At 60.5% G+C, this 24,534-nt stretch overlaps 13 protein-coding genes across 13 annotated transcripts; 6 read left to right on the top strand and 7 right to left on the bottom strand.

Moving 5' to 3' along the window:
* The first annotated feature begins 98 nt into the window (after positions 1-98).
* On the top strand, positions 99-2,779 carry SDRG_07873 (hypothetical protein). The gene is made up of 6 exons (XM_008613730.1): positions 99-298; positions 347-757; positions 806-1,105; positions 1,157-1,276; positions 1,322-1,642; positions 1,687-2,779. Exons 1-6 carry the CDS (start codon positions 155-157, stop codon positions 2,725-2,727), a joined length of 2,337 nt encoding a protein of 778 aa, XP_008611952.1. The 5' UTR covers positions 99-154; the 3' UTR covers positions 2,728-2,779.
* Positions 2,780-3,319: 540 nt separating this feature from the next.
* SDRG_07872 (hypothetical protein) lies at positions 3,320-3,845 on the top strand. Its single transcript, XM_008613729.1, has one exon. It carries the CDS (start codon positions 3,352-3,354, stop codon positions 3,775-3,777), a length of 426 nt encoding a protein of 141 aa, XP_008611951.1. The 5' UTR covers positions 3,320-3,351; the 3' UTR covers positions 3,778-3,845.
* Positions 3,846-4,096: 251 nt separating this feature from the next.
* Positions 4,097-5,974, bottom strand: SDRG_07871 (hypothetical protein). The gene is made up of 7 exons (XM_008613728.1): positions 5,831-5,974; positions 5,523-5,783; positions 5,391-5,473; positions 4,930-5,341; positions 4,388-4,883; positions 4,247-4,344; positions 4,097-4,194 (listed from the first exon to the last, which is right to left on the bottom strand). Exons 1-7 carry the CDS (start codon positions 5,927-5,929, stop codon positions 4,159-4,161), a joined length of 1,485 nt encoding a protein of 494 aa, XP_008611950.1. The 5' UTR covers positions 5,930-5,974; the 3' UTR covers positions 4,097-4,158.
* Positions 5,975-6,107: 133 nt separating this feature from the next.
* Positions 6,108-6,985, top strand: SDRG_07870 (hypothetical protein; the record flags this gene model as incomplete). The annotated part of the gene is made up of 6 exons (XM_008613727.1): positions 6,108-6,193; positions 6,243-6,354; positions 6,399-6,496; positions 6,541-6,660; positions 6,713-6,821; positions 6,869-6,985. 6 exons carry the CDS (start codon positions 6,108-6,110, stop codon positions 6,983-6,985), a joined length of 642 nt encoding a protein of 213 aa, XP_008611949.1.
* Positions 6,986-6,989: 4 nt separating this feature from the next.
* On the bottom strand, positions 6,990-7,796 carry SDRG_07869 (hypothetical protein; the record flags this gene model as incomplete). Its single annotated transcript, XM_008613726.1, has 6 exons — positions 6,990-7,090; positions 7,144-7,255; positions 7,308-7,436; positions 7,484-7,606; positions 7,656-7,721; positions 7,770-7,796. The coding sequence occupies 6 exons, from the start codon at positions 7,794-7,796 to the stop codon at positions 6,990-6,992; spliced, it is 558 nt and encodes a 185-aa protein (XP_008611948.1).
* Positions 7,797-7,954: 158 nt separating this feature from the next.
* SDRG_07868 (rab family, other) lies at positions 7,955-8,566 on the bottom strand (the record flags this gene model as incomplete). The annotated part of the gene is made up of 1 exon (XM_008613725.1): positions 7,955-8,566. One exon carries the CDS (start codon positions 8,564-8,566, stop codon positions 7,955-7,957), a length of 612 nt encoding a protein of 203 aa, XP_008611947.1.
* Positions 8,567-10,117: 1,551 nt separating this feature from the next.
* SDRG_07867 (pyruvate dehydrogenase kinase) lies at positions 10,118-11,334 on the top strand. Its single transcript, XM_008613724.1, has one exon. It carries the CDS (start codon positions 10,134-10,136, stop codon positions 11,271-11,273), a length of 1,140 nt encoding a protein of 379 aa, XP_008611946.1. The 5' UTR covers positions 10,118-10,133; the 3' UTR covers positions 11,274-11,334.
* On the bottom strand, positions 11,276-13,874 carry SDRG_07866 (hypothetical protein). The gene is made up of 8 exons (XM_008613723.1): positions 13,386-13,874; positions 13,265-13,340; positions 12,545-13,212; positions 12,351-12,501; positions 12,122-12,306; positions 11,808-12,074; positions 11,572-11,762; positions 11,276-11,524 (listed from the first exon to the last, which is right to left on the bottom strand). Exons 1-8 carry the CDS (start codon positions 13,839-13,841, stop codon positions 11,335-11,337), a joined length of 2,184 nt encoding a protein of 727 aa, XP_008611945.1. The 5' UTR covers positions 13,842-13,874; the 3' UTR covers positions 11,276-11,334.
* A 41-nt stretch (positions 13,875-13,915) lies between these two features.
* Positions 13,916-15,767, bottom strand: SDRG_07865 (hypothetical protein). The gene is made up of 6 exons (XM_008613722.1): positions 15,438-15,767; positions 15,133-15,380; positions 14,939-15,073; positions 14,811-14,893; positions 14,565-14,763; positions 13,916-14,506 (listed from the first exon to the last, which is right to left on the bottom strand). The coding sequence occupies exons 1-6, from the start codon at positions 15,562-15,564 to the stop codon at positions 14,003-14,005; spliced, it is 1,296 nt and encodes a 431-aa protein (XP_008611944.1). The 5' UTR covers positions 15,565-15,767; the 3' UTR covers positions 13,916-14,002.
* Positions 15,768-16,044: 277 nt separating this feature from the next.
* Positions 16,045-17,316, bottom strand: SDRG_07864 (hypothetical protein). The gene has a single exon (XM_008613721.1). The coding sequence runs from the start codon at positions 16,955-16,957 to the stop codon at positions 16,127-16,129; it is 831 nt and encodes a 276-aa protein (XP_008611943.1). The 5' UTR covers positions 16,958-17,316; the 3' UTR covers positions 16,045-16,126.
* A 388-nt stretch (positions 17,317-17,704) lies between these two features.
* On the top strand, positions 17,705-19,448 carry SDRG_07863 (CK1/CK1/CK1-D protein kinase). The gene is made up of 5 exons (XM_008613720.1): positions 17,705-17,819; positions 17,874-17,910; positions 17,955-18,170; positions 18,216-18,913; positions 18,968-19,448. The coding sequence occupies exons 3-5, from the start codon at positions 17,960-17,962 to the stop codon at positions 19,355-19,357; spliced, it is 1,299 nt and encodes a 432-aa protein (XP_008611942.1). The 5' UTR covers positions 17,705-17,819; positions 17,874-17,910; positions 17,955-17,959; the 3' UTR covers positions 19,358-19,448.
* Positions 19,449-20,243: 795 nt separating this feature from the next.
* Positions 20,244-22,141, top strand: SDRG_07862 (phosphoribosylaminoimidazolecarboxamide formyltransferase/IMP cyclohydrolase). Its single transcript, XM_008613719.1, has one exon. The coding sequence runs from the start codon at positions 20,262-20,264 to the stop codon at positions 22,095-22,097; it is 1,836 nt and encodes a 611-aa protein (XP_008611941.1). The 5' UTR covers positions 20,244-20,261; the 3' UTR covers positions 22,098-22,141.
* A 433-nt stretch (positions 22,142-22,574) lies between these two features.
* SDRG_07861 (hypothetical protein) lies at positions 22,575-24,216 on the bottom strand. Its single transcript, XM_008613718.1, has 5 exons — positions 23,935-24,216; positions 23,790-23,884; positions 23,520-23,737; positions 23,129-23,469; positions 22,575-23,079 (listed from the first exon to the last, which is right to left on the bottom strand). The coding sequence occupies exons 1-5, from the start codon at positions 24,139-24,141 to the stop codon at positions 22,663-22,665; spliced, it is 1,278 nt and encodes a 425-aa protein (XP_008611940.1). The 5' UTR covers positions 24,142-24,216; the 3' UTR covers positions 22,575-22,662.
* Positions 24,217-24,534: the final 318 nt, after the last annotated feature.

Here is a 24,534-nt window from a genome sequence, read left to right as displayed (position 1 = left end):
GACCTCGCCGTGCTTGTGTTTGCTCGGTAACGGGATGTCGTACATTGATGTACGTACGATGATGTACCCCGCGCCGTACATTCGAAATAATGGGTGGGAAGAAATTAAATTCCTCGCGGGGCCGACGGACCGCTTGCACCGCTGGCCGCCGACGATGGACGCAGTCCACATTGAGTCGCTCAAGAGCAGGCTCCAGGGCCTGCGGATTCCCGAGCTCAAGGTCATCATGAAGGTCATGAGCTTGAGCTCGTCGGGCCGGAAGCAGGAGCTCGTCGACCGCATCTACGACAAGGTCGCGGTACGTGCGCCTCATGGCTGCATTCGACGCCTCATGCGACGTGCATAGTCCTACCAAACAGGGCTGGCGCAGCAGGCGAGCCAGTCCGAGACGCACGCGACGTTTTACAAGCAGCAAATGGCCAAGGCGATCGCTGTCATGAACGAGCAGATAGGCATTCGCTCGAGCGAGCGGGGTCTGCATCATGTGCCGGATCGATCGCCTGTCTACAAGGCGCCGATCCACGCACCAAACCCAATTCCGCGCCATGGCTGGAACGCGCCGTTGCAGATGCCGCCTAACCTCATGAACCAGGGACTCTTCCAGCACGAGATGCGTCCGCCACCAATGCATGTCGCTGCGCCGAGTATCGGGTCGGCGCGCTGCATGTGCCCCGGCCACGGACATCTGAGCGCCGGAACGACCAAGTGCAAATCGTGCACGCTCGTCGTCCACGACAAGTGCCACCTCCTCACGCCCGTACGTGACGTTCTTGATGCATCTCAAGCCTCATCTACGACCTCCTAGGACACGGGCGACTGGTGCTGCGAGACGTGTCGCTCCAAGTCGTTTGATCCGTTCTTCAAGGTCCTCGAGACGCTCGGCCAACCGATTTGTCTGCGCTTCAACATCCCGCGGTCCCAGACCTTGACGTACGACTTGACACCCATGGAGTTGGAAGCGCTCCGGCACAATCAGGGCACAGCCGCCGGCGCCATTGAGCTCCAACTGCGCTCGTTTGCGCTCAGCCACACCCTTGGTGAGGGCCACGAATGGCCGACCATGGCCCAGATCAGCGTCAATGGCTACCCCGTCCAGGTTGTCCAGGTACACTACTTGCTTCCTTCTATGACCATCGGCAAGTCCACCAACTGCTAGCGAGCCAACCCGGGCCACGCCAACGTCTCCAAGGTGCTTCGAGAGCTGCCACTCAACCTCCTCCCGCACTCGCGGCCGGGGCGCAACGTGGTCGACATTCGCGGCGCCGACCAGTACGGCGTACGTCCATCGCCCTCTTCGCTCGTTGGCTCACGCAGCTCGTAGCTGATGTTTGGCATGCTCGTGCAGCGTGTCGTCCGCGAGTCCCTCGACAGCCTCGTCGAGACTGTCCTGCAGAACTCGACCAAGATCACGTACGCCGACGCCAAGCAAAACGTGATCCAGTCGTTTGGGAACGACGACGATGACGATATTGTGGCCATGTGCACGATGCTCTCGGTGCGGTGTCCGCTCAGCTTGGGCGTGATCCAGCTCCCAGCCCGCGGCCTGTGCTGCCAGCATTTGCAGTGCTTTGACCTCAAGACCTTTCTCATGTTCAACAAGTCGGCGCGGTCCCGGGCGTGGAAGTGCATCGTGTGCCACAAGGTAGTCGCCTATGGCCTGTGTCGTAGAAACGACGGGATTTGTAGTTTATCCCGCTGGACGAGCTCCGCATCGACCCATTTTTGAAAGACTTGCTGTCGCAAGTGGCCGACGACGACGAGCTCGAAGAAGTCGAGATCTTTCCGGACGCCACGTGGAAGAAGCGCGTCGATGACGAGGTCGAGCCCAAGCCCGCAAAGAAGCCAAAGACGGAGGACTCGACCGACGACGATGAGAGCAAGCGCGCCGTGGACGTGGCCCTCGACGATTTCGCACCGATCGTCGACTCGATCGACTTGACGCTCTCGAGCGACGAAGAAGACGACCCTGCGCCGCCACGTACGCACGCCGCGCGAGACGACGGACCCCAAGCAGCAAGTGGCGGTGCTGGCATGTGGGCCGACCAATGGGACGGCCTGCGCTTTGCTGCGACGGCGTTTGGCATGATCCCGCCCGATGTCTGGAACGACGACCAGCCGCCGCCCTTTGCCGGTGACGCGGCCGCCGCCATTGACGTGCTCTCGTCGCCTGTTCCGGCGATGAACCTGGATCCGCTTCCGTTTGCTCCGATGGAGATGGCCCCGGCGACGCCGCCGCCGCAAGGAACGGGCGTCGCTAGCCCCGGTAATACCTATGCGTCACCACCGCGGTCGCCGGCAGCCATGATGTCGGGCGACGCATCTGCGAACGTCGGCGCCGCCATGGCGCCGCCCGCAGTACCCTTCACACCACCGCCCACCGAGGCCCACCGAGTACCAGCCGCACCTCCGTCAGCCAGCACCGCCAGCATCGACTACGACGACGACGACAATGAAGAAAGCAAACCGGCTCCAATCGTGGCGCCGAGCCCGGCGTCGCCGCCACTGCCGGCCATGGGTGCCTTGCTCTCGGACGACGAGAACGACGAAGACAACTTTCTACCGCCGATCGCATGGCCCCGCCAAGCTGGCGCGTCGCGTCCACAGCGCCGACGACTCATGCGCGGCGACATACCTCGCCCAGTGACCCCTCGAAGTAGCCATAGTAGAAGTAGCAGCTCCAACGCACTGCCCGAGATCATTTGCCTCGACTCGGACAGCGACGAATAAGAAAACCAAGAAGATGACGAGAAACCCGTGAGTCACGGACGGTGGTGCTCGGTGTCCTCAACGAGCTAGTCGCCCTTGGGCAGCTTGGTCGCAAAGCCAAGCTTAGCTTGGGCCTTGGTCATTGCCACGCAAGGTCCGTGCTCGATTTCCTCTGGTCTCCAACAATTTATACTTGCCGCCATTCCACTCCATGCAGTGGCGACAGGCGACGTCGCGTCGAAATCACGTGCAGCCTTTGGCATCACGCCAGGCAAGGGCAAGATCGCGGCGAGATACTCGCTTGTCGGAACAAGCACAAGGACGGTTGCTGCGACTGGATTGAGGTCGAACGCGTTGAGCGTCAATAGCTAGAGGCAGCGAGCTGCAGCGTTTGGCTATGCACCTCTCTCGTCCAAAGCGCTGCGCTGAGGAAGACGTCGTGCGCCGAGTGGCGGGACAGAGTGTACGTCATTGAAGTGGAGAACCTCTCAAACTCGATACGCAACGACTTTTTTCTTCGGCCGAGATCCAAGACAAGCCGCCGCCTTTGATTGGACAATTGCCGGTTCGAAAAATCGCAAGTGGCGCGCCACGTCATGGCTCGTCCGCCACAGCGCTGCTCACTTGCAGTTTTGCGACCACGTAATGAACGACAGTGACCACAGCGCGTTCCCCCTCTCGGACGAGGACCAGCTCCAGCGCATGGCGTGCCGCCGCTCGCAAGTGGCGGCCGACGGAGCGGAGCTTCAGAAGCGCATCGCGTCGCTGTTTCCGGCGGCTGCCAACGACGATGCTCCGGCGGGGTCACCGACCGCTCTACGCGCCGGTCTCTTCTCGAAAACGAACCTGCACCAGCAAATGGCGCATCACCGGTCGGGCGAGGCGGCCGACGAAGCGCACCTCCAGGAAGGCTTGCAGTGGCTCTTTCCGGACATGGCGGTCGCCAAGGCAAGCGACGATCCGGTCGTCGCGCCCAGCGGCGTGTCCGCTAATGTCCTCGTCGGCGGCTGCATTGCCGCCATGGCGATCGCGATCGCCTACTTCACGCTCAAGCTCCACGCTGCTTGTTAGCCAACCAACCCCAAGGGCACCACACGTAACTCGTTAATTCATGCTCTTGGCATTTCGCCAGTCTCGAAGTGTGTTTCTTGCGTGTAGCGTTGCAGGGCAGAGTCGTCGCAGGCATGCGTAGTCGATCGACACGATGTAGAATCGACTTGGATGGCACCATAGGGACGCGCACACAGCGAGAGCTCTTTCTCTCTACCTATGTCAGAGTCGGCGTCGAGCTGCGCCGACGGCCCATGCACGGCGACGTGCTGACCCTCATAGTACAAGGCGTCGCTCCCACGACGTCATGTGCCTCGGGCAGTGACAAGAAGACAACTCGGACGACCACGAGAAAAAATAGTGCGTGGATTAGGGCATCCTCCTCGGTGGTCGTGCGGATCCTCACAACAAGCCTTGGCGCGACAGATCCTCGTACGTCTACCCGAGTATTGTCACGTTGGACGTACGATGGTCGGCGCATGTTCCATACCTTTTTGTTGAGGACGTTGCCTTCCGAGTCTTCAAACTCTTCTTCGTTGGCCTTGCTCCACGTCTCCTTCTCGAGCTGCTCCTTGAGCTTCTCGTACACTAGAGAGATCGTGAGTCGAGACAAGCCAGAGGCGCTTCGTACGCGCAAGGGCGTCGGCCATCGAGGTGATATCGTGAAAGTGCTTGGTGTTGGGGATCCCGAGGCAGCGCATGCCGTGGGCGTGTCGCCACTGCTGAAAATGCCGGTCAAAGTCCCGCCGGCCCCAGTAGCTGTGGTTGCCGCAGATCTCGCACGTAAACTCGACACCGAGGCCGTGGAGCTTGTAGAGCCAGTATGGAATCGGCTTGCCGTCCCAGCCGAGCGGCAAGTTGAGCGGGTTGTAGAACGGCTGCTCGTCGTCGTCGTCGACCTTGTCGTTGTCGACCTCGACGTCCGAGAGCGCATCGTCCTCTTCTTCGAGGATCTCAGCCTGGAGCTCCTCCGGTGTCCGCGTCTGCTTGAGCTCGAGGAACGAAATCGTGGCGTGAACAACCTCCGTGAGCAGCCCCACAAGCGTCCGAATCTGCGCCTCGAGGTGGGCGAGGCCCTTGCGGCTGTCGCTCGCGGGTTCGCCCGTCGCCTCGCGCTGCTTGAGTTGCTACAATCGATACATATGGCGGTGAAACGAAGGGAAATAGAGGTACCTCGGCTGCCTTGATGTGCTTCTTGCCCTTGAGATGGCCGTTGAAGACCGCGTCGGACGCAAACTGCTTGTTGCAGGCTTTGCAGTACGTTGCCGACGACGTATTGAGAGATGTCGCCCAGCCTTGGACGGTGTGCCGCGCCCAGTCCTTCTCAAACTGCGTCTGAGCGTCGAGCACGACGTCGTCGAGGTCGACGAGCGGCTGCGTGCGGCGGTAAAAGTCCTTCAAGTACGCCAGGAGGTCGTTCAAGTACGCTTCGTAGCGCGTGTCCGAGAGTTTCGCGGCCTCTGGGATCTTGTGGAACTGCGCAAACCGCCCGAGGTACGAGATATAGTCGACGGGCGCGTCAATGTACTCGGGCGTGCGGCCGCGCTGGACCTTGGTCGTGTCGGCCGTCTTCATCTTGTTGACACTAGCATTCGCAGTCCATGAGCGTCATCACACATATAGATAGGAGGTACCTTGCAAAGACCGGCAGGTTGAGAAACTGCGTATGGAACGCGTGCAAGTCGAGGTACTTGCCAAAGCGCTCTTCGCCGGAAAACTGCATGACAAAATGAGCTACAACCGTCACGATCGTACGAAGGACGCACCTCGACGGTCGGGTCCATGGCCGCATCCAGCGACGACGGCTCGTGCGAGACCTCGACGGTCGGGTACTTGCGGTGGAACTCGCGGATGTTTTTGAGCTGGTCGTAAAACGACGTAAAGTTGGCGCGCCCATGCAGCGTGTCGATCTCTTCCTTGAACGCTCCTTCCTTGTCGTCGTACAGGTCGAGCACCTCGCGGCTGCGCGCGGTCACGTTGTCCAAGAGCTGGCTCACCTTGTGGCCATGAAGCACGCGCGCCTTGTGCTACATATCGATCGCATGAGGCCGAGGCCGGGAGCGCGAGGACGTACGTTACGAGGCTTCTCATTGAGGATCGAGACGATCGCGCGCTCGAAGCTCTCAATGTCTTCATGGCCGGCGCGGAGCAGCTCCAAGGTAGACGACGACATGCTGGCGGAGGCGAGAGACCGCAGAAACAAGCCAACCAATCCCGTGCCATATCCCGCGGAAATGCGACTTGGACAGCGTACTTTATCGGATAAAACCCAATTTCAAACAAGGAAATTCGGTTTTGCCCAACGATTCAAATTAGGATTCGGACGTTTGAATTCCGAAATTCACACTACAATGGTCTCGACGTCGAGTGTAGTCGGCGCCGCCACCGCGCAAGGTCTGGCGGTCTGCCTTGCTGTCCTCGGACTACCAACATGGACGTACGGCCTGCTATCAGATGACCGTAGCATGGGCTCATGCTGGCGCTAGGGCCCTCGGCGCTCTAGAAGACCGTCACCCTGCCAACCTCGGCATCGTCACGGGCGTCGTCGTCATGCTCATGCTCGTACTGCATGTCCTGTACCCGCTCCTCTCGCCCCAGGTACTCTAAACACTGCATAGCGCTTGTCCCACATTGATTCGCAGGCGAGCCTTCGCCGTGCTGGCGCGAGCGTTGCGATCACGATCGCAGCCATCGCGCTCTTTCACGTGGTCCTCATCTTTTTCGGGGCACCCGTCCTCGAGTACGTCCACATCGCTCTCTTGGCCATATCCAACGCGGTACCAGCCTCATAGATCGAACACTCATGCTTGCTACGTTGCTTGCGTTCCTCTGCGTCCTGCCTTTGACGACCGCTGTCGGCCTCGCCTCGTTCGACTCGTACGTCGAGACAGTGTTGCACCAACGGTAGGATGATCCCATCGACTCTGCGCCTCCGTATCGCTGCATATGCCTGTAGGTGGCGCTCCCACGATGAGCAGCAAGCGACGTGCACCTTTCTGGGCACGCTCTTTGGCGCCTACATCGGAGCGCTCCTCCTTCCGTTGGATTGGGACCGACCGTGGCAGGTGCGAACGTCTCTTGTCCATTCCAGTCCTCTCACGGGCCGCCTTAGCAATGGCCGCTGCCCTGCGTGTACGGAGGTGTGTACGGCCACACCCTCGGGCTACTCGTCTCGACCCTCTGGCACGTGGCCACATCCTCGCATGGCATTCACAAGCGATACGACTAACGCTCTACGACGCAAACAAGAGGCCGGCCGCGACCGCCTTGGCCGTCTCGTCGCCTTGCAGCAAGCGCACGAGCTCGATGCCCATTTCCATCGCCGTGCCAGGGCCTACGTATCCAAGCGTGAGCCGATCCGAGAGTACATTGAATGCAAAGAAAGACCTTGGCTCGTGATGCAGTTGCCGTGCACGACGACGCGCTGGGCCGCGTACACGGTGTTGGGCATCTTGTCGGCAAAGGCTGGGTACGCCGTCGCCGAAGGGCCCACGAGCAGCTACATGGGTACATGCGTCACGCTATGTGGTGAGCGTCGTTGCTGGACGTACGTTGTGTGTGTGCAGAACCACGGCCGGCGCCGCGCAGATCGCGCCGTAGTACTTGCCGCTCTCCTTTTGCTTGCGCAGCATCTCGATCAAGGTTGGGCAGTCGCGGAGATGGTTGGCACCCGGGAGGCCCTAGCAACGCAGGCGCTTCGTACCCAAAGACAGCAAAAGACGAGGACCCCAGGGAGCACGATCAAGTCGTACGCCGTCTCGACGCACTCGTCGAGGACCGCGTCGGCGTGAATCTGGAGTCCGCGCGACATCTTGACGAGCTTGTCGCTGGTCACGGACGCGAGCGTGACCTACGCCGTCGCGTATGAGCTGTGGCGGATCGCAGGACTTGGCTTGTACCTGCACGCCGCCACGGACCAGCACGTCTTGGAGGCACACGGTCTCGATCTCTTCGCTGCCGTTGGCCTGGCACCAAAGGCATGGCGTTGATACAGCAAAAGGACTCGGTCATACCACAGGAATGAGCGCCTTGGGTGCCATCGTCGTCGTCGTCATCCAAGCGCGCAGGAAGCGGACGGAGCGTGAGGCAAAGTGGCGGGGGAACATAAAACTCAATGACCTCTGTCTTTTTATATGTCGTGGCAAGCTCGGCGATGCAACCTCGTATCTTTAATATTGTTATAGGACGAGGAGGGATATTAGCAGCACTCGGTCGGCGGCTTGACGGGCGCAACCTTGTCGTTGAGCGAGATCTTAGCGACGCTGGGCGGCCCCGGGCTCGGATTCGCCGCGTCAAAGTTGCGCAGGATGGTCGTCGCGGTCTCGACAAAGACCTTCTCGACGTTCTGCGCCGTCTTGGCCGAGGCTTCGATAAAGTGCAGCCCATGGCGCGCCGCCCACTCGGCGGCCTCGTTCGATGACACTTGGCGCTGCTCGGGCGGCAAGTCGGCCTTCATGCCGACGACCATGATCTCGAGGCCGGAGTTCATGCAGTTTTGCTGGCACTCTTGCAGCCACCGGCCGAGATGGAGAAAGCTATCGCGCTTGCCAATGTCGTACACGAGGAGGACGCCGTCGGCGCCGCGATAGTACGAGCGCGTAATGGAGAGGAACGTCTCTTGCCCGGCCGTGTCCCAGATCTCGAGCTTCACCTTGCGGCTGTCGAGGTCGAGGAGCTTGGCGCCAAACTCGACGCCGATCGTGAGGTCATGCGTGCCCACGAACGTCTGCTCGGTGAACTGCAGCAGCAGCGAGCTCTTCCCGACCTCCGAGTCGCCGATGATGATGTACTTGAGCGTGACGAAGACCATCGCAAAACGTACGATGCAGAGGATTTCCGGTAAATGTCCGGATACGACCCAAGTTGAAGTTGCCACGAAGATCGCAAAGATCGCACTCGTCCGGGTTGCGATGGTCGAGCAAGGCGATCGCTTGCTGGCGACTAAGATCTCAAAGGCTTTGGCATCGCGATGTATGGAGCACGTACTTCCCCCGAATCCTTCGAATCCAAATGCAATTCCTAACGCTATGTACCCCAACGGCCGGCAACAACCAGACGACGTCGCATCGGTTGTCGAGAACCTTCGATCTCGCGCTCTCAAGCCCTCAGATACAGCACCAATGAGGACCAGATTGTTTTCATCTCGTCATCGGATTATGCTGAACAATATTCAGCAACGCAAGATATTATCTTGCCTTGCGGGCGCAGTGTTGGATGCGGCAGCGGAGATGGAGGAAGCCCATGTGGTCAAGCGGAAGAAGGGGCAAGCAAATTGGCCTCGCCGAGCACGAGAACACTGCGGTACATCCTTCCGCTGATGCGCTGTAGCCAAAGCGTCCCACTTCAGAGCATGTCGTGTGTCGTGGTGCACATCAAGTCCTGGTCGTTCGCCGATGGCTGTGGATATCTACTGATTCCGTGGGTCAAACTGCGTGCATTGCGAGGATGCAGGCGGCTGGCGCATGGGTGACGGACGAGCAACCATTGTTGCGGGGGGAGACTGAGACTGACGCACCTCGAAGCGAAGCGTGGCGAAGGCCCTCGCTTGGACTTGTCGCAGGCCAACGAGTCGTGCGATTGCAGGTATAGTTGATGATCTTTCGAATTCTAGAACACGTGCGCGATACGGCCGCAGCTGCTGCTCGCTCGAAAGCCAGCGTGTGCGCAACCGCTAGCCAGCTCTAGCGCACCACGCGGCGCCTCTTCGCGTTAGCGCCATGAAGTATCACGCACCTCGCCGGCACGGCTTGGCTACCGATGCGAATGGCTTCTCGGTCCTCGCTGCATAGCGACACGAAGGCTTCTTCTTCAAGCGGCATGCGATCCCCGCACCCAAGACTGCCGTGTAATCCGACCGTGATGGGCACCCAAGTCGGTCAAAGTGGTCGTTGCATCCACAAAGACGCTTCGCCAAGTTGCACTTCAATGTCGACCGAGCAACGTCGGTCTTGGTCCTCACGCATCCGAGCCAAAGATACGTCCTCGTAGCGTTCATGCACGGCTCTCCAGTCGCTTTTGTCGACCGTTCTTCGAAAGCAGCAACGTCCAGCAGCCAGTGAGCGACCAATATCCCGTGTACAGTTTAGTAGAAAACGACTAGCCTCGCCGTTGGTGTAAAATTTGTACACAAATTGCAACAAATTAGTCTTCCGTCGGGCCAGGTGGCGGTATAAAGCCCGACATGTCAATGATGCGCAGGGTCTTTGTGCGGCTGTGCCACAAGAATTTCTGTGACGCACAGCTGTCGGCCACCTGGTTTCGAGCTCCAGCCAATCACCGTGTAGATCCTGTGAAATATGATATATGAAAAGCGAGAGGGGCTGCGCAATCGGGCCGCGGGGTCGCGAGCATATTCCGAAAACTACCACCAAGCAAGCATGCAGAACGCAAGGACAGCGATGAAGAAGACGTCGACCATGCACCGCGTCATGGAGTACGCGGCCAAGCCGCAGAATGGCGTGACGCTGCAGGAGCTCCTCGAGTTTGGCACCGACATCACGCCGGCCAAGCTCATCCACAGCGCCAAGTTCCTCCACCACGAGATGCCGATCCGGTACGCCCATCGCGTCAAGGACCTCGACACGCTGCCGTACGGGCTCTGCCAAATGCCGTCCGTGCGCCAAGTCAAGGAGTGGTATATCCACTCGATGGAAGAGCTCCTCGCCTTTCCAAAGGTGCAGACCGCGGCCGACGAGCGACGCTTCACGTCGATGATCGAGTCGATCAAGGACCGCCACAATGCGACGCTCTTTACGATGGCCCGCGGCGTGCACGAGCTCAAGCAGGCCATGAGCGCCGCCGAGGCCAAGGGCGACCTCGGTATTTCCATGGCCGACATGATCGACTTGCACTCGTTCCTGGATGGCTTCTACCTCAGTCGCATTGGCATCCGCATGCTCATGGGCCAGCACATTGCGCTCCACGAGAAGGAAGACGGCTGGGTCGGCTGCATCTGCGAAGCGACGTCGCCGGCCGAGGTCGCGCTCGCGGCCGTCGACATGGCCCGACACATGTGCATCCGACAATATGGCGACGCGCCGGACGTCGAGCTGCATGGTGACTGCAACTTCACCATGCCGTATGTGCCAAGTCATTTGCACCACATGCTCTTCGAGGTCATGAAGAACTCGATGCGTGCGGTCGTCGAGTTCCACGGCGTCGACAACGCCTTGCCCGCGATCAAGCTCATTGTCGCCGACGGAGACCAGAACGAAGACGTGAGCCTCAAGATCTCGGACGAAGGCGGCGGTATTCCGCGCTCGGCCCTCCCGCGCATCTGGAGCTACATGTACACGACCGCCAACTCGCAAGCCTTTGACTCGATGGTCGGCGAGTCGATGCCGATGGACTTTGGCGGCGAGTCGCCCCTCGCCGGTCTCGGGTACGGCCTCCCGATCAGCCGCCTTCTCACGCGGTACTTTGGCGGTGATCTCCAAATCATCTCGATGGAAGGGTATGGCACGGACGCCTACTTGCATCTGCGCCGCGTCGGCGACGCCTCGGAGCCGTTGCCCTAACCACAAAATCCCCCTCTAATTAACGCTATATATATTGTAATATTTCTACTGTCTACGACAACTATTCGCGCGAGACCGGACTGGACCGGGCGAGCGACTCGTTGTCCGGTGCCTTGGAGTTCTCCACAAAGAGGGCCGAGAGCGCCGGGGCTTTTCGCAGGACGCCCGTCGAGAGGGGTTTTGGCTTGGGCTTGGTCGCGTGCGGCAGCTTGCGGACCTTGGTGAGCTCAGCTACCTCGGGATGAAGCAGTCTATTCTTGCCATCATTCGATGCAAATCCTAGGAGGGCAGAAGGCACCGAGTGAGCTGCCGCTTGTCGGCCTTGCCATCGAGGTCCTGCATGAGTCGCCGCAGTGTCTCGTCGCGCGCGTCCATTTGCGCCCGGAGCGCGCTCACCTCGTGCTCGAGCATGAGCACAGCTTTCCCGCGGTCGTTGATCTCGTGCCGCGAGTGCACTGCCTTGAGCGTCTTCTCGCTGCTCCGCGGCTCCTACGTCCGACGGATGAGGACTCGGGTTGAACAGAATGGAGCGACTTCGAGGCGGTGTTGCAGCGACAAGATGGCGGCGCGAAGCTCGTGCTTGGCCTCGTGTAGCTCGGACGTAAGGGCCGAGACGTGTTGCCGAAGCATCTCGGCGCTGCTGCCGTCGTGAAGCCCCTCAGTGAGGATTTCGGAGAACGACTCGATCGCTGTCGCCACCTCGCGTGTCGAGACCGCGTCGACGGTCGTGAGCACGCCAACGGTCGACTGGATGCCAAACGCAAGCGCGCGGGCGACCCTGTCGACTTGTCGCGCCAGGACCTAGATCCATTCTTATCGTATCCCGCGTACGTCAAGATGGAGGATACGGTCATGTCGTCGATCGGGCCCGCCGCCGTGGTGTGGTAGGCGTCGTTGATGACGTCGATGATCTTGTCGATGGTCCGGCGCATGTCCATGCTCATGTGCTTGCGCGTCTGCCGCACGACGTTGAGGTTGCGCGAGAGCTCCAAGAGTGCCGTGCGCAAGGACGGAATGTGCCCGAGCTCCAACTCTACGCTCATGACGTTCCGCCCTGTCATTTTGCATGTTGACGACCTGGCGTCGCGAGCAGGTCGGAGTCATACAGCATCGGCTTGAGCAGCGGCAAAATGTGGTGGAACTCGTCGCGCACTTTCTTGATCTTGGCGCGCAGCGCGTGCACCTCACGGGCCATCGCCGCGTCGCTCTCGTCTTGGCGCATTTTGACCTGATAGATTGATACATTTCGGGGACCGTTCCGACACGTCTACCTGGCTGCGTGTGACCTCGAGCAAGCTGCACACCATCTCGACGCTACTCTGGCACGCATGTAGCTGCGCCTTGAACTCCCCTGGGACGCCTGGCCCGTCTGGTGTCCCGTGGGATAGGACAAGACTCGTTGCTGCTATTGCTGGTGCGTGTGTGGGCACGAGCACTGTCGTCGGCGCAGCGACCACCGGTGGTATCGGCAGTGGAGTTGGCGGATCCAGCGTCGCGCGCACGTTGTGCTCGATCTTGTGCTTCATGTCTGGCGGGAGCGCGTACGGCGGTAGGTCTGTCATGGACGCCGGCGGCCGCGTCTCCTTTTCCCGCCGCCGGGCGTGGATGACGACGGGAATTTTGCTGGACGGCGGTACCGACACGGGCTTCTTCTCTGGCGACTCGACTTCATGCTCGACGGTCGCCGGCGTCGCCGGGCGGGACACTGGCTTGGGCGTCAGTGTCGGTTTGAGCGTCGGTGTCGGTGCGGGTGTCGGGGTCGGCGTCGGTGCGGGTGTTGGCGTTGATGCGGGTGTTGCTGGCCTCTCGGGCGAGAAGGCAATGACGACGGGCTCGACGCGGCGAATCGGCGTCGTCGGGCGCGGTGGCTCGGGCGCTGCTTGCAAGACGACCACCGGCGGCGGTTTGGCCATGACGTCGTCCACGTGCTTGTAAATGTCTACCTCGTCCCATAATCGCATCCATCTCGATAAAGATGTCGAAGCATGTACCTTCGACTTGGGCCGCAAACGTCTTTTGGACGACCGCAATGTTCTCCATGACCTCTTCCTTGTCGGCGCCCCGGGCCTACGCCGAGGTACTTAGCGCACTTCCGCTCCAGCGAAGGCGTACGATTTGGATGTTTTCGACCGCGCCCTGGATCGCGTCGTGGATCGCCACGGTCGCGCGGCGCTGGGCTTCGTTGAGCGTCCCGATGAGGCTCTTGACGCCGGCCGTCTCGGACGCGATGCGCGAGACCTGCATCATGGCGACGGCGTGCATGTCGCCGGCGCTCTCGGCGAGGCCCGCCACCTGCTTGTCGAGCACTTCAAACCGGTCGCTGTAGTCCGGTATCGCACTGCGCGTGTCGTCGATTGCGACTTCGAGCGACGACCCCATTGCCGTCACGCGCGCGTCGAGCGCGTCGACAACGTGTGGGAGCTTGCCCAGCGGGCCCTCCACGAGCTCCTCGAGGGCCAAGATGCGCTCGGCCAACCGCGTCAGGACCACGCGGACGGCCGCTGCGTGCGCCGTGAGGTCGCGCTGGACGGTCTCGAGGAGTCGCTCCTCGGCCACGTCGTCGTCCATGATTGTTCAGCCCTCCTGCCCGTTACACCACCGTTATGCTACCAATTCCGCTTCCTCCAACATGTCCTGTCTACCTCGTGAATTTGGGCATGCAAGGCCTGGAATGCATATTGATGGGAGAAGAGCGGGAGGATGGGTTTCCATGGGGTCACTACCGGTCCTTAGCCGAGCGTCGCGTCGCCGTCGTTGGCGCCCACCACCATGTTGTTCTTGATCAAATTCATGCGGAAGAGCGCGGCCTTGGTGTCGGCCGTGTACTGGCGGCCGACCGCGAGCGCGTTCGCATACGCCTTGGCGCGCACATCGGCCTCGTGGGCGAGGAGCACCATGTTGTGGCTGTCGATGCGCGCGTGGATCTTGCCGCGCAGGATTAAGTCGCGCAGCTCGTCTTCAAGCGCGTCCGGCGTCGTGTTGAAGGTGTCGGCCATCTCCCGCATGTCGACCGAGAGGTACGGGAAGAAGTACTGGACGATCGCCCGGTGGCGGATCTCCTTGGCGAGCTCGCCGACGTGGTTTGAGAGGTTCATGTCGAGCGCCCACTCCTCCTGCATCTCGCCAAGCGTGCGCAAGCACGAAGCGTACTGGCTGCTGTAGAATGCATGGATCATTTCGCGGAGGCGGGGCACAAGTTCGAGGAACGCCTTGAACGACGGGCTCTGAATGACCTACAGATATAGAGAGAAGCGGCGTAAGCATCCTCGGCGTAAGCGTGGGGAGGCGCACCTTGTCGCGGAGCTCGTTGCGGTCAAACGTGGCGAGTGCGCAGAGACCGCCAAAGAGCGCAATGTCTTCGGCATGCAGCACCTCGTTGAAGGTCGAGCCAATCTCGACGTTGCAGGACGTAAACTTGAGCGCTGCGGTGTGGTACTTTTTGTTGGTGAGGTGCACGAGGCCATGCGTCGCAGCGATCTTGGTGGCAAAACTAGCATCGCGTGAGCCTGCTTGCATAGGAGGATGGATGGCACGTACATGGCGTCGCTCTCGACGGCCGACTGCTCGAGCTTGATGAGGTAGTTGGTCACGTTGCCAAAGTTCTTGAGGTGCACCGACGCCTAGATGCGAGCATGACGAGGTCGTACGACGAGCCATGGACGTACGCGAATGACGTTGAAACACATCTCAGAAATGTGCTTGTCGGACGTGCAGTAGTCGCGCGCCTGGGCAAAGCTGCGCAACGCCGACGGGAGGTCGCCCATGCGGTAGTAAAACTCGCCGAGATCGTTGTGGCCAATCTACATGACGCATCGCATGAGGACGACGCCAACGAAGGAGAAGGAGGAGGATAACGTACGCGAATGCTTTCCTTGATCAAGCTCGACTTGTACGAGTTGAGCTCTTGCTCGAGGCGCTCGTGGCGGCTGTTGTTGGCACGCGTCGCCGCGTCCACAAACGCCGCGTCCACCTTGAAGTCGAGCGGGAGCAAGTCGGCGTACTTGGTTGTGAGCTCGCGGTACAAGGTCGTGTTGGCCGCCGTCTTGGTCGTCTCGAGCTCGGCGAGGAGCATGCGCAGCGCATCCTTGGCGTACTGGAGACACACCGCTAGACAGCCAGGAAGAAGCAGAATTAGCCTTCATTTCGCCGAGCACATGGCCGTACCGCGCTTGCTCTCGGGGTCCAGGACGCACGTCTTGCCATACTCGACGATGAACAGGAGGTGGCGGACGCGGTTGACGCCCGCGTACTTGGACGCGACGGCCTCGAGGTCGAACGTCTCGAGCCCCATTTTCTTGCTTGCGATGAGGGGCGAATATGCGACCGCGACTCGTATAATTTAATATCCATTGTTACAGGTCCAGGAAGATCCCAGGGCGTGCCCCGTCATAGCTCCCGTCATGGCGTTGTTGCCTCATGAGGCTCGAACGACTCTGCTAGCATGCAGACGCGACGTCGTGGGCTCGTCGACCATCCTCTGCCCGCCTATGCGGCCACACATGGCGTCTCTGTCTATGGCGCTCCACTCGACACGCAATCGTCGGTTCCCGTCGTCGCTGCATACCCCAGCGTCGTCGTTGTATACGTAGCGGTCGAGCCGTGTCGAGCTACCGCTTCGCAGCATTAGCTACACGGATAGCCGGACGCGGCCGCCATCAGGAGACACGCTGCTGACGACGGGCTCGTCGCGCCTCTCGACGGCTACCGAGATAGGATCGGCCTGGGTTTCTCTGCACGGAGCGCAACCGAGGTGGCACAGCTGCGACGCCACGTCCGTATACAGGCACACACGGCTGGCAGCTTTGAAACGCGAGATGAGGTGCATGGATGAATGAAAATGAATCTTTATCCGGTCAATGCACCCAGCCAACGGCGTGGCCGTCGGCCATGTAGGGCTCGACGAACCCGCGAAAGTGCACGTCGCCGTCGACGCACCCCCAGCGTGCACCGTAGCCGTCCTTCTGCCGGATCTCGAGCACGATGGGCCCGTTCGGCAGCCCGTGCGTGTTCATCCAGACCATACTCGCCATGATGTCGCGGACCTTGGCCTCGCCGAGTGCGTTTTTCTGGGCTTCCGAGCCTTTGTTGACACCCCACCACCCGTCCAAGCTGCGCTGCGCGTGCTTGGTCCACTGGCGGCCGCCGATCGTGAGCTTCGACTTGGAGTTTGCGTCGCCATGCTTGCGGTTGAAGGCGTCCATGCAGACGGCGGCCGTCGGCGGGACGAGCACCTGACTGCCCGCCGTGCAGCGAACTCCGAGCAGCGTGACGATGCCGCGCGCGCCTCCGATCGCCACCACAAATGCGTCCATACGTGTCGTCGTGCCGAGGTCTTCCACAATGGCCAACGGAATCGTCGCCAAACGGTCTCGAGGACCCGTGTCCTCGACGACGCCATCGACCGGTGGTGGCAGCTGCGTCAAGACAGGGCAGACGCCCGTTGTCTGCCACACCCAGAGACACCTTGCAAGCAGCTTGTAGTAGGCGTTTGGCCACATGCCAACGTACGAGAGTGGTGGCAACCGTGTCGGGTTGGGACCATCGGCATCGTTGTCAGTAACCAGTTGCTGGCAAAAGCTCGTCGCTGCGCTTGGCGTCAGGCTCAACAGGCGCGCCCAGGTCTCTGGCAACAAGCGATCGGGAGCAAAGTACGCGGCAACGATGGCCTCGAGCGGCGCAGCCATTTCGTGTCGGACGTTGCGCGCGCTTTCGTCGTCGAGTGCGAATGATGGTCGGTTGGAGCCAGCGCGTGCGCAACACCGAGGTGGCCAAGTTCAACCGGTCGGCTCGCCCTCAACTTTCGATCTCGATCTATCTGTCCGCACGTGGCTACTCTTCCGGGCCAGATCCAGATTGCACGGCGCGACTACGATCTTCGTCCAGTTCTTTGCGGCGCCGCTACTGCCCGTCCGAAGACGCTCTTGATTGCGTGAAGGCACTTGGTGTCGTGGCTGTCGTCGGGTGCCCCTTGGCGTGACGCTCCTGCGAAAGGCCGTGCGTCCTGTCCCGGTCGTGAAATAAAATACGCAAAACTCAAAGCGTCTGTCAAATCGCCTGTCATTTAATTCGAAAGCCGCATGGCAATTAAAAAGAGAGCGATTTCGTTGGTCGTTAACGCCGAGATCGGGGCCTATAAAAATGTGTGGCGCGAATTTAATAATGGGCCAGCTGGCACGCCTTTCGATATTTTTATCGCCGCCCCTCGCCAATCGACTTGGTCTTTGTATGTGGAGTGGCGGCGGCATGCAACAGCTTGGGGTTTGTATGGACGCTGGTGGGGAATTAAATGGCGGCCGATTTTTTGACCCATCGCGCCGACCGTACCCTTGCTTTTTTTTACTTTTTCACGCGATTCACTCGAGGTTTGTATGCGGAATTGAGTGCGCGGAAAAAAGCAGCGTGAGCCAACGCGTTACTTATTTCGTGAAGTTCTTTGCTTGTTTGCATTTTGCTCAGGAGACTGCCCAGTTCATTCTTCGGTACTTGGGTCCTCCCTGCTCCTCAGAGGCCCCGACGACGCAAGACCACCCGACGACCTCCTCCCCCGTACGTCCCATCCTCCGCGCCCCTGGGGATGGCTCATGGAACCCTTCCGTCTAGGTCATCTCCCTGCGTCAGTAAGTGCGGTTGTAACAAGGTACGCCACGGCGAGGCCGGGACCCGACCTCATGCGGACCGTAGGAAGCATGGCATCGCAACGAGAGAGCTCCCTTGAGCTCCGCGTCGGCAAGAAGTTTCGCCTCGGCCGCAAGATTGGAAGCGGCTCGTTTGGCGACATCTACCTCGGCACCAACATGACGTCGGGCGAAGAAGTCGCGATCAAGCTCGAGTCGGTCAAGAGCAAGCACCCGCAGCTTCTCTACGAATCCAAGATCTACAAGATCCTCAACGGCGGCTGTACGTCGTCGACGCAAGAAGCTTCCGTAGCTCATGCTGGTGTAGTGGGCATCCCGAACATCCGCTGGTTTGGCGTCGAAGGCGAGTACAACGTCATGGTCATTGACCTCCTCGGCCCGTCGCTCGAGAACCTTTTTGACTATTGCGGTCGCCGCTTCCAGCTCAAAACCGTGCTCATGATTGCGGACCAGCTCCTTTGCCGGCTCGAGTACTGCCACTCGAAGAACTTCATTCATCGCGATGTCAAGCCCGACAACTTTCTCATTGGGCTCGGGAAGCGTGCGCAAATCTGCCACGTGATCGATTTTGGTCTCGCAAAGAAGTACCGCGACCCCAAGACGCACCAGCACATCCCGTACCGGGAGAATAAGAACCTCACGGGCACGGCGCGCTACGTGTCGATCAACACGCACATTGGCATTGAGCAGTCGCGCCGCGACGATCTCGAGTCGCTTGGCTACGTCTTCATGTACTTCATCCGCGGCTCGCTTCCGTGGCAGGGCCTCAAGGCCAACACGAAGAAGCAGAAGTACGAGCGCATCATGGAGAAGAAGATGAACACGCCGATCGAAGTGCTCTGCAAGGGCTACCCCGCCGAGTTCCGCGCCTACTTTGAGTACACGCGCGCCCTTCGCTTTGACGACAAGCCCGACTATGCGTACCTCAAGCGCCTCTTCAAGGAGCTCTTCTTTCGCAAGGGCTTCCAGTTTGACGCGATGTTCGACTGGACGGTCCTCAACTTGGTACGTTGTTGCTGCACTGCTCATGGGCACCTACTCATGGATTTTTTCCTGTAGCAAAACGGCCGGAGAGAGCGGGACGGCAGCGGCAGCGCCACGGGTGCGCCGCCGCAGCCGGCTACGGGTGCCACGGCTGCGCCACCGACGGGCAACCCCATCGACTCGCAACAGCGATCGTCGCGCATGGAGCCGATGCGCCAAGACATGCGCGTCAACTCGGGCCGGCTGTACGTCCGGGAAGACTCGAAGGATTCGGCCGAGCTCCAGCAAATGCAGCAGATGCAGCAGATGCAACAAATGCAGCAGATGCAGCAGATGCAGCAGATGCAACAGCCCGGGTACGCCACCGGCAATCGTGACGATAGATTATATGTGGCCCCCCGCGTCGCGTCGAACGGCGATCTCAGCGACCCGAACAAGCTGCCCAGCCAGCGCCAAAGATATTGATTACATAGCTTGTCGAATTTAGGCACTCCACCTCCATTGCACGTTTTCTCTTAAGAAAAGTATGAAACAACGACCTTCCTTGTCTTGATCACGCTGTCTTTTCGGGTCTCCATGACGTGGCGATGCGTCGGTGCATCGCAAGCGCGACGCAGCTGGGCTGCCACGAGGGCTGCTCCTGATAGGCGGCAGGTTGAAGCTTGAACGACGCCCCGCAGATGCCATGCCATGCCATCATCTCGTCGCGTCCATCCTCCTCGCTCATTATTGCCATCGCCAGACCCTTCGGCAATGGCACGGTCATCGGGTCAACTTGCATGCGTCATCGTCGATGGACTGCACATCCATGATGGACGACGACAAATACAAGAGCGCATCGTTCTATCGTTCGCCTACATAAGCGCTGTATACGCTTCGACGATGCATGGCCTACGCTTGCCACATGCCAGTCGACGCGTTCGTTGCTCGTGGCAGCTGGTGGCTGCCATGTCTGCTGCCGGTACCACGCGCAGCACCCGCTCCGTCGTCACCTTCAGCGCCGTAGCCCTGGCGCCCATGGCCCATGAGGCTAGGATCATGCGGCATGAAGCATGCATCCATTGATGTCTGGGTCATCGGTGCCATGCGATCGTCGGCAGACGTCCACGAAGGGCGCACATCGGCGCTGCCTTCGTATACATCATCCTCGGAGCGTCCGCTCGGGTGATGATGAAACCAAATCGGATTTTCGCCGCTTCTCATTGGCTCAAACTTTAATCGTCCGGATACGAAAGCGCCAAACGACTGGCACTTGGCTCGAACCATACGTTGTGCGGGGTTCGGTTGAAGATGTGGCGGTTGTATCCGGATACCCGCTCAAAGATCGCCGAGGGTTGACTCATTCTCCATTTGGATCTCTTCCTCCGCCATGGCCCACATCATCACCGCCGTTGCCAGCGCGACGAAGGACGTCGTGCCCATCCGCCGGGCGCTCCTCTCGGTCTCGGACAAGACCGGCCTCCTCGACCTCGCCAAGTACCTCGCGGCCCATGGCGTCGAGCTCCTCTCGACGGGTGGCACGGCCAAGGCCATGCGCGAGGCTGGCCTCCAGGTCATTGACGTCTCGGAGTACACGCAGTCGCCCGAGATGATGGATGGCCGCGTCAAGACGCTCCACCCCAAGATCCACGGCGGTCTCCTCGGCGTCCGCGGCAACAAGCAGCACGAAGATGACATGGCCAAGCATGGCATCAAGAACATCGACCTCATGGTCCTCAACCTGTATGCGTTCGAAGCCACGGTCGCGTCGGGCGGCAACTTTGAGACGTGCATTGAGAACATTGACATTGGCGGCCCGTCGATGCTCCGCTCGTCGGCCAAGAACCACGCGAGCGTCGTCATCTGCACGTCGCCGTCGCAGTACATGGACCTTGTCGCCGAGATGAGCGCCAACCAAACGGGCACGACGCATGCGTTCCGCAAGCGCTGCGCCGCGGCGGCCTTTACGCTCTCGGCTCACTACGACACGCAGATCTCCAAGTGGTTCAACGCGCAGCTCGGCCAGACCTCGGACGAAGTCACGCGTGTGTATGAGCCCGCGCTTCCGCTCAAGTACGGCTGCAACCCGCACCAGAACCCGGCGTCCATCATGACGATCAAGGGCTCGAAGCTGCCGTTCAAGGTCCTCAACGGCACGCCCGGCTACATCAACCTCCTCGATGCGGCCAACGCGTACCAGCTCGTGGCTGAAGTGCGCCAGGCGCTCCACCTCCCGGCCGCGGCGTCCTTCAAGCACGTTTCGCCGGCCGGTGCCGCTGTCTACGTGCCCCTCGACGAGAAGCTCAAGGCGGCCTACGAAGTGGGTAACATTGAGCTCACGCCGCTCTCGGTCGCGTACCTTCGCGCGCGCAACGCCGACCCGCTCAGCTCGTTTGGCGACTTCGTCGCTGTCAGCGACATTGTCGACGAGGCCACCGCCAAGGTACTCAAGCGCGAGGTCAGCGACGGTATCATCGCGCCCGGTTACGAGCCCGCGGCGCTCGAGATCCTCGCGGCCAAGAAGGGCGGCAAGTTCATCGTGCTCGAGGCCGACGCCGCCTTTGTGCCTCCGCCTATGGAGTACCGTGAGGTGTACGGCATGACGTTTGCCCAGCGCCGGAACGACGTGCTCTTCAACCACTCGCACGTCGCCGACGTCCAGACGAGCTGCGCGCCGCTCACGGACGCGGCCAAGCGCGACCTCATCCTCGCTGCGATCACGCTCAAGTTTACGCAGAGTAACTCGGTCGGCTACGCCAAGGACGGCCAGATGGTCGGTGTCGGCGCCGGCCAGCAGAGCCGTGTCGACTGCGTCAAGCTCGCGGGTCGCAAGGTGGCCGTGTGGCACCTCCGCCAGCACCCCAAGGTCGCCGCGCTCGCCTTCAAGCCGTCGGTCAAGCGCCAAGAGCGTGTGAACGCGCGTGTCCGCTACATCGAGGGCGACATGGCGCCCGTCGAGAAGGCGGCCTTTGACGCGCAGTTTGAGACGGTGCCCGCGCCGCTCACCGTCGCCGAGAAGGACGCCTTTGTGGGGCAGCTCACGGGCGTCTCGCTCGCCTCGGACGCCTTCTTCCCGTTCCGTGACGGTATTGACCACGCGGCCAAGCTCGGCGTCTCGTTCATCACGCAGCCCGGTGGCAGCAACCGCGACGACGAGATCAAGCAGGCGTGCATCGAGTACGGCATCACGATGACCTTCTCGGGCGTCCGCCTCTTCCACCACTAAGTCGCCGCCTGTCTTGTAATCTATCTAAATCTGTTGCACTCTTCTTCTCGTCTCTTGCTTGCAGCGTCAGAGCATCGCTTCTCTGTGGACTACTGGGACGTTAAGCGTCTTGTTCATCACTGGCGCGTGATCTTCTTGGCCAGAGGCGCTCGAGCCACTGGACCTGAGTGCAAGCACGAGCAGTTGAGTCACCTCGCCATACACAGCAAGCCAACCAAACGTACAGCTCCGACACTGCGGCTGTCGATGCTTTGGCGACGCGCTGGCACAGCTGGGATTCCAGGACCGCTTGCGATCGAGGCAAGAGCATTGCGTGTATTGATCGTCATCAGAGCGTCGTGGGCGTGAGCGATGCCAAAGCCTCGTCGTCGCCTCGAGCTCGTCGAGCGCGAAGGCTCTCTTGTGGGGCCATGCCAGCGACCACCCTCGAGCCATGTGCCGTCGTGAGGGTTCGTGTGTGCAGACTTGCGCGTACGGTGGAGGTGCAAGAAGACTGGTATCCATGGAGTAGTCTTTAGAGGGTATGCAAATGCAAACGACAACGATATCTAAGTTCTATGTGGCTCTACGCGACGCGGGAGATGGGCTGTTCGCCAAAGACGTCGGCCAACGCGGCGTCGAGGATGTCGAGGCCCAAAGCGACTTCGTCGGCCGAGATGTTGAGCGGCGGGATGAAGCGCAGCGTCTCGTACACGCTCGTCGAGAGGAGGAGCATGCCCTTGTCGACGCAGCTCTGGCACACGCGCGCCGCCGTGCCAGGCGCCGCCGTCTCGTCAAATTCCATCGCGAGCATGAGACCCGCGCCGCGCACGTCCAGGACGGGGTACTTGGCCTTGAGGCGCTCGAGGCCGTGCATGAGCTGCTCGCTACGCACGCGCGTGTTCTCCAAGATGCGCTCCTCCTCGAACACCTCGAGGGTCGCCGAGGCAGCGGCGATCGCGACAGCGTTGCCGGCGTAGGTGCCACCCATCGAGCCCGGCGGCTACATCATATACATGTTGGATTTGCGCTCGAACAAGCATGCAGCGTACCTGGAGGTCCGTGAGCTCACGGCGGCTCGCAATCGCGCTGAGCGGGTACCCGTTGGCGATGCCCTTGGCCATGACGAGGATGTCGGGCGTCACGTTGTAGAGGCCGTCGATCGCAAACATCGAGCCCGTGCGACCAAAGCCACATTGCACCTCGTCGGCGATGAGGAGGATGTTGTGCTCGTCGCAGAGGCGGCGAAGCGCGTGCATGAAGGCCTTGGGCACCGGCACGTAGCCGCCCTCGCCCATGACGGGCTCAATCAGGATCGCCGCCGTGTCCTTGGGCGCGCAGCGCTGCTTGAACGCAAGCTCGAGCTCGGCGATGCAGTAGTTGACGCAGCTTTCTACATGATACAGTGTTTGAACGGCGCGCCCATTGCCAAGGTCGATCTACCTTCGTCGGTGGCGGGGCTATGGAGCGCATACGGGAAGGGCACGGTCGTGATGTTGCTCAAGAGCGGGCCAAAGCCGGCGCTGTAGATCGTCTTGCTCGTCGTGAGCGACATTGTGCCAAACGACCGGCCGTGGTAGCCGCCCTGGAAGACGATCACGTTCGACTTGCCCGTGGCCTGGCGCGCGAGCTTGACCGCGTTCTCGACCGCCTCGGCGCCACTAGACAGCAAGACGACTCGCACCATGATCTATGCAACGTCGTTGCACGTACGTGGACGCAAAGAAAAGCGAGTCGAGCGTCTTGGGCAGCACGGGCAGCAGCGACGAGACGTACTTGAGCATCGGCTCGTGGTATGCGACGCCGACCTGTGCGATTTCATGAGCATTCACATATGATAAGGAAAGGAAGGACGTACTTGGCCGTGGACAAGCGTGGCGGCCTGCTGCTGCACGGCGTGCGTGACCTTGGGGTGGCAGTGGCCCAAGTTGGTGACACCAATGCCGCAGGTAAAGTCGAGCAGCTTCTGGCCCTCGGTGTTCCAGACGAACGAGCCCTTGCCCTTGGAGAGGACCATGTTGGAGAGGCGGCCAATACCGCGCGCGATGTTCTGCTTGGGGCTCATGGTGCTGCGGAGGACGAGGCGAGTTGCAATATGATGGCGCTGGAACCGATCTTTGCCTTTTGTGCGAGCGTACGCAGGTCCCAGAAAACTGACGACCTTGAAGTTGCAGCGGAAACCTCTCACAACATATATGCTTTTGGAAAGGTTTTTGGATTTTGGCCTACACGATTTAGGAATGTACACTATTTCACGTCTGCGAGCGTACGGTCCTTCAAAAAGATCGCGCCGTTGGCACCACGTGCCACGTCGAACCGTCGCCGGCGATCGATGGCGAAGCTACTCGCGCGGCGGATCGCGCTCTGCCGGATAACGAGACCGGAAAGGGGGCAGAAATCACTGGTGCACGGTGGCAGTATAGGCCATGAGCACCACGAACTACATGTACACCGTCGT

The sequence above is a fragment of the Saprolegnia diclina genome, assembly GCF_000281045.1.
Source record: "Saprolegnia diclina VS20 unplaced genomic scaffold supercont1.23, whole genome shotgun sequence".
Lineage (NCBI taxonomy): Eukaryota > Oomycota > Saprolegniomycetes > Saprolegniales > Saprolegniaceae > Saprolegnia > Saprolegnia diclina.
This window is presented reverse-complemented; position numbering and strand designations above follow the sequence as displayed.

Excerpts from the sequence above, each read along its gene's own strand:
- SDRG_07873 (XM_008613730.1), top strand. The coding sequence starts at position 155 with ATGGACGCAGTCCACATTGAGTCGCTCAAGAGCAGGCTCCAGGGCCTG. Across the intron at positions 299-346 it reads GCATCTACGACAAGGTCGCG|TCCTACCAAACAGGGCTGGC; the intron begins GTACGTGCGCCT and ends CGACGTGCATAG. Across the intron at positions 1,643-1,686 it reads AGTGCATCGTGTGCCACAAG|TTTATCCCGCTGGACGAGCT; the intron begins GTAGTCGCCTAT and ends CGGGATTTGTAG.
- SDRG_07872 (XM_008613729.1), top strand. The coding sequence starts at position 3,352 with ATGAACGACAGTGACCACAGCGCGTTCCCCCTCTCGGACGAGGACCAG.
- SDRG_07871 (XM_008613728.1), bottom strand. The coding sequence starts at position 5,929 with ATGTCGTCGTCTACCTTGGAGCTGCTCCGCGCCGGCCATGAAGACATT. Across the intron at positions 5,784-5,830 it reads TCAATGAGAAGCCTCGTAAC|CACAAGGCGCGCGTGCTTCA; the intron begins GTACGTCCTCGC and ends ATCGATATGTAG. Across the intron at positions 5,342-5,390 it reads AACCTGCCGGTCTTTGCAAG|TGTCAACAAGATGAAGACGG; the intron begins GTACCTCCTATC and ends TGCGAATGCTAG.
- SDRG_07867 (XM_008613724.1), top strand. The coding sequence starts at position 10,134 with ATGCAGAACGCAAGGACAGCGATGAAGAAGACGTCGACCATGCACCGC.
- SDRG_07866 (XM_008613723.1), bottom strand. The coding sequence starts at position 13,841 with ATGGACGACGACGTGGCCGAGGAGCGACTCCTCGAGACCGTCCAGCGC. Across the intron at positions 13,213-13,264 it reads GTTTGCGGCCCAAGTCGAAG|ACATTTACAAGCACGTGGAC; the intron begins GTACATGCTTCG and ends GGGACGAGGTAG. Across the intron at positions 12,075-12,121 it reads GCCCGATCGACGACATGACC|GTCCTGGCGCGACAAGTCGA; the intron begins GTATCCTCCATC and ends GAATGGATCTAG.
- SDRG_07865 (XM_008613722.1), bottom strand. The coding sequence starts at position 15,564 with ATGGGGCTCGAGACGTTCGACCTCGAGGCCGTCGCGTCCAAGTACGCG. Across the intron at positions 15,074-15,132 it reads TGATCAAGGAAAGCATTCGC|ATTGGCCACAACGATCTCGG; the intron begins GTACGTTATCCT and ends TGCGTCATGTAG. Across the intron at positions 14,764-14,810 it reads GCCGTCGAGAGCGACGCCAT|TTTTGCCACCAAGATCGCTG; the intron begins GTACGTGCCATC and ends ACGCGATGCTAG.
- SDRG_07864 (XM_008613721.1), bottom strand. The coding sequence starts at position 16,957 with ATGGCTGCGCCGCTCGAGGCCATCGTTGCCGCGTACTTTGCTCCCGAT.
- SDRG_07863 (XM_008613720.1), top strand. The coding sequence starts at position 17,960 with ATGGCATCGCAACGAGAGAGCTCCCTTGAGCTCCGCGTCGGCAAGAAG. Across the intron at positions 18,171-18,215 it reads CAAGATCCTCAACGGCGGCT|TGGGCATCCCGAACATCCGC; the intron begins GTACGTCGTCGA and ends ATGCTGGTGTAG. Across the intron at positions 18,914-18,967 it reads ACTGGACGGTCCTCAACTTG|CAAAACGGCCGGAGAGAGCG; the intron begins GTACGTTGTTGC and ends TTTTTCCTGTAG.
- SDRG_07862 (XM_008613719.1), top strand. The coding sequence starts at position 20,262 with ATGGCCCACATCATCACCGCCGTTGCCAGCGCGACGAAGGACGTCGTG.
- SDRG_07861 (XM_008613718.1), bottom strand. The coding sequence starts at position 24,141 with ATGAGCCCCAAGCAGAACATCGCGCGCGGTATTGGCCGCCTCTCCAAC. Across the intron at positions 23,738-23,789 it reads TCGCTTTTCTTTGCGTCCAC|TGGCGCCGAGGCGGTCGAGA; the intron begins GTACGTGCAACG and ends CTTGCTGTCTAG. Across the intron at positions 23,470-23,519 it reads TAGCCCCGCCACCGACGAAG|AAAGCTGCGTCAACTACTGC; the intron begins GTAGATCGACCT and ends TGTATCATGTAG.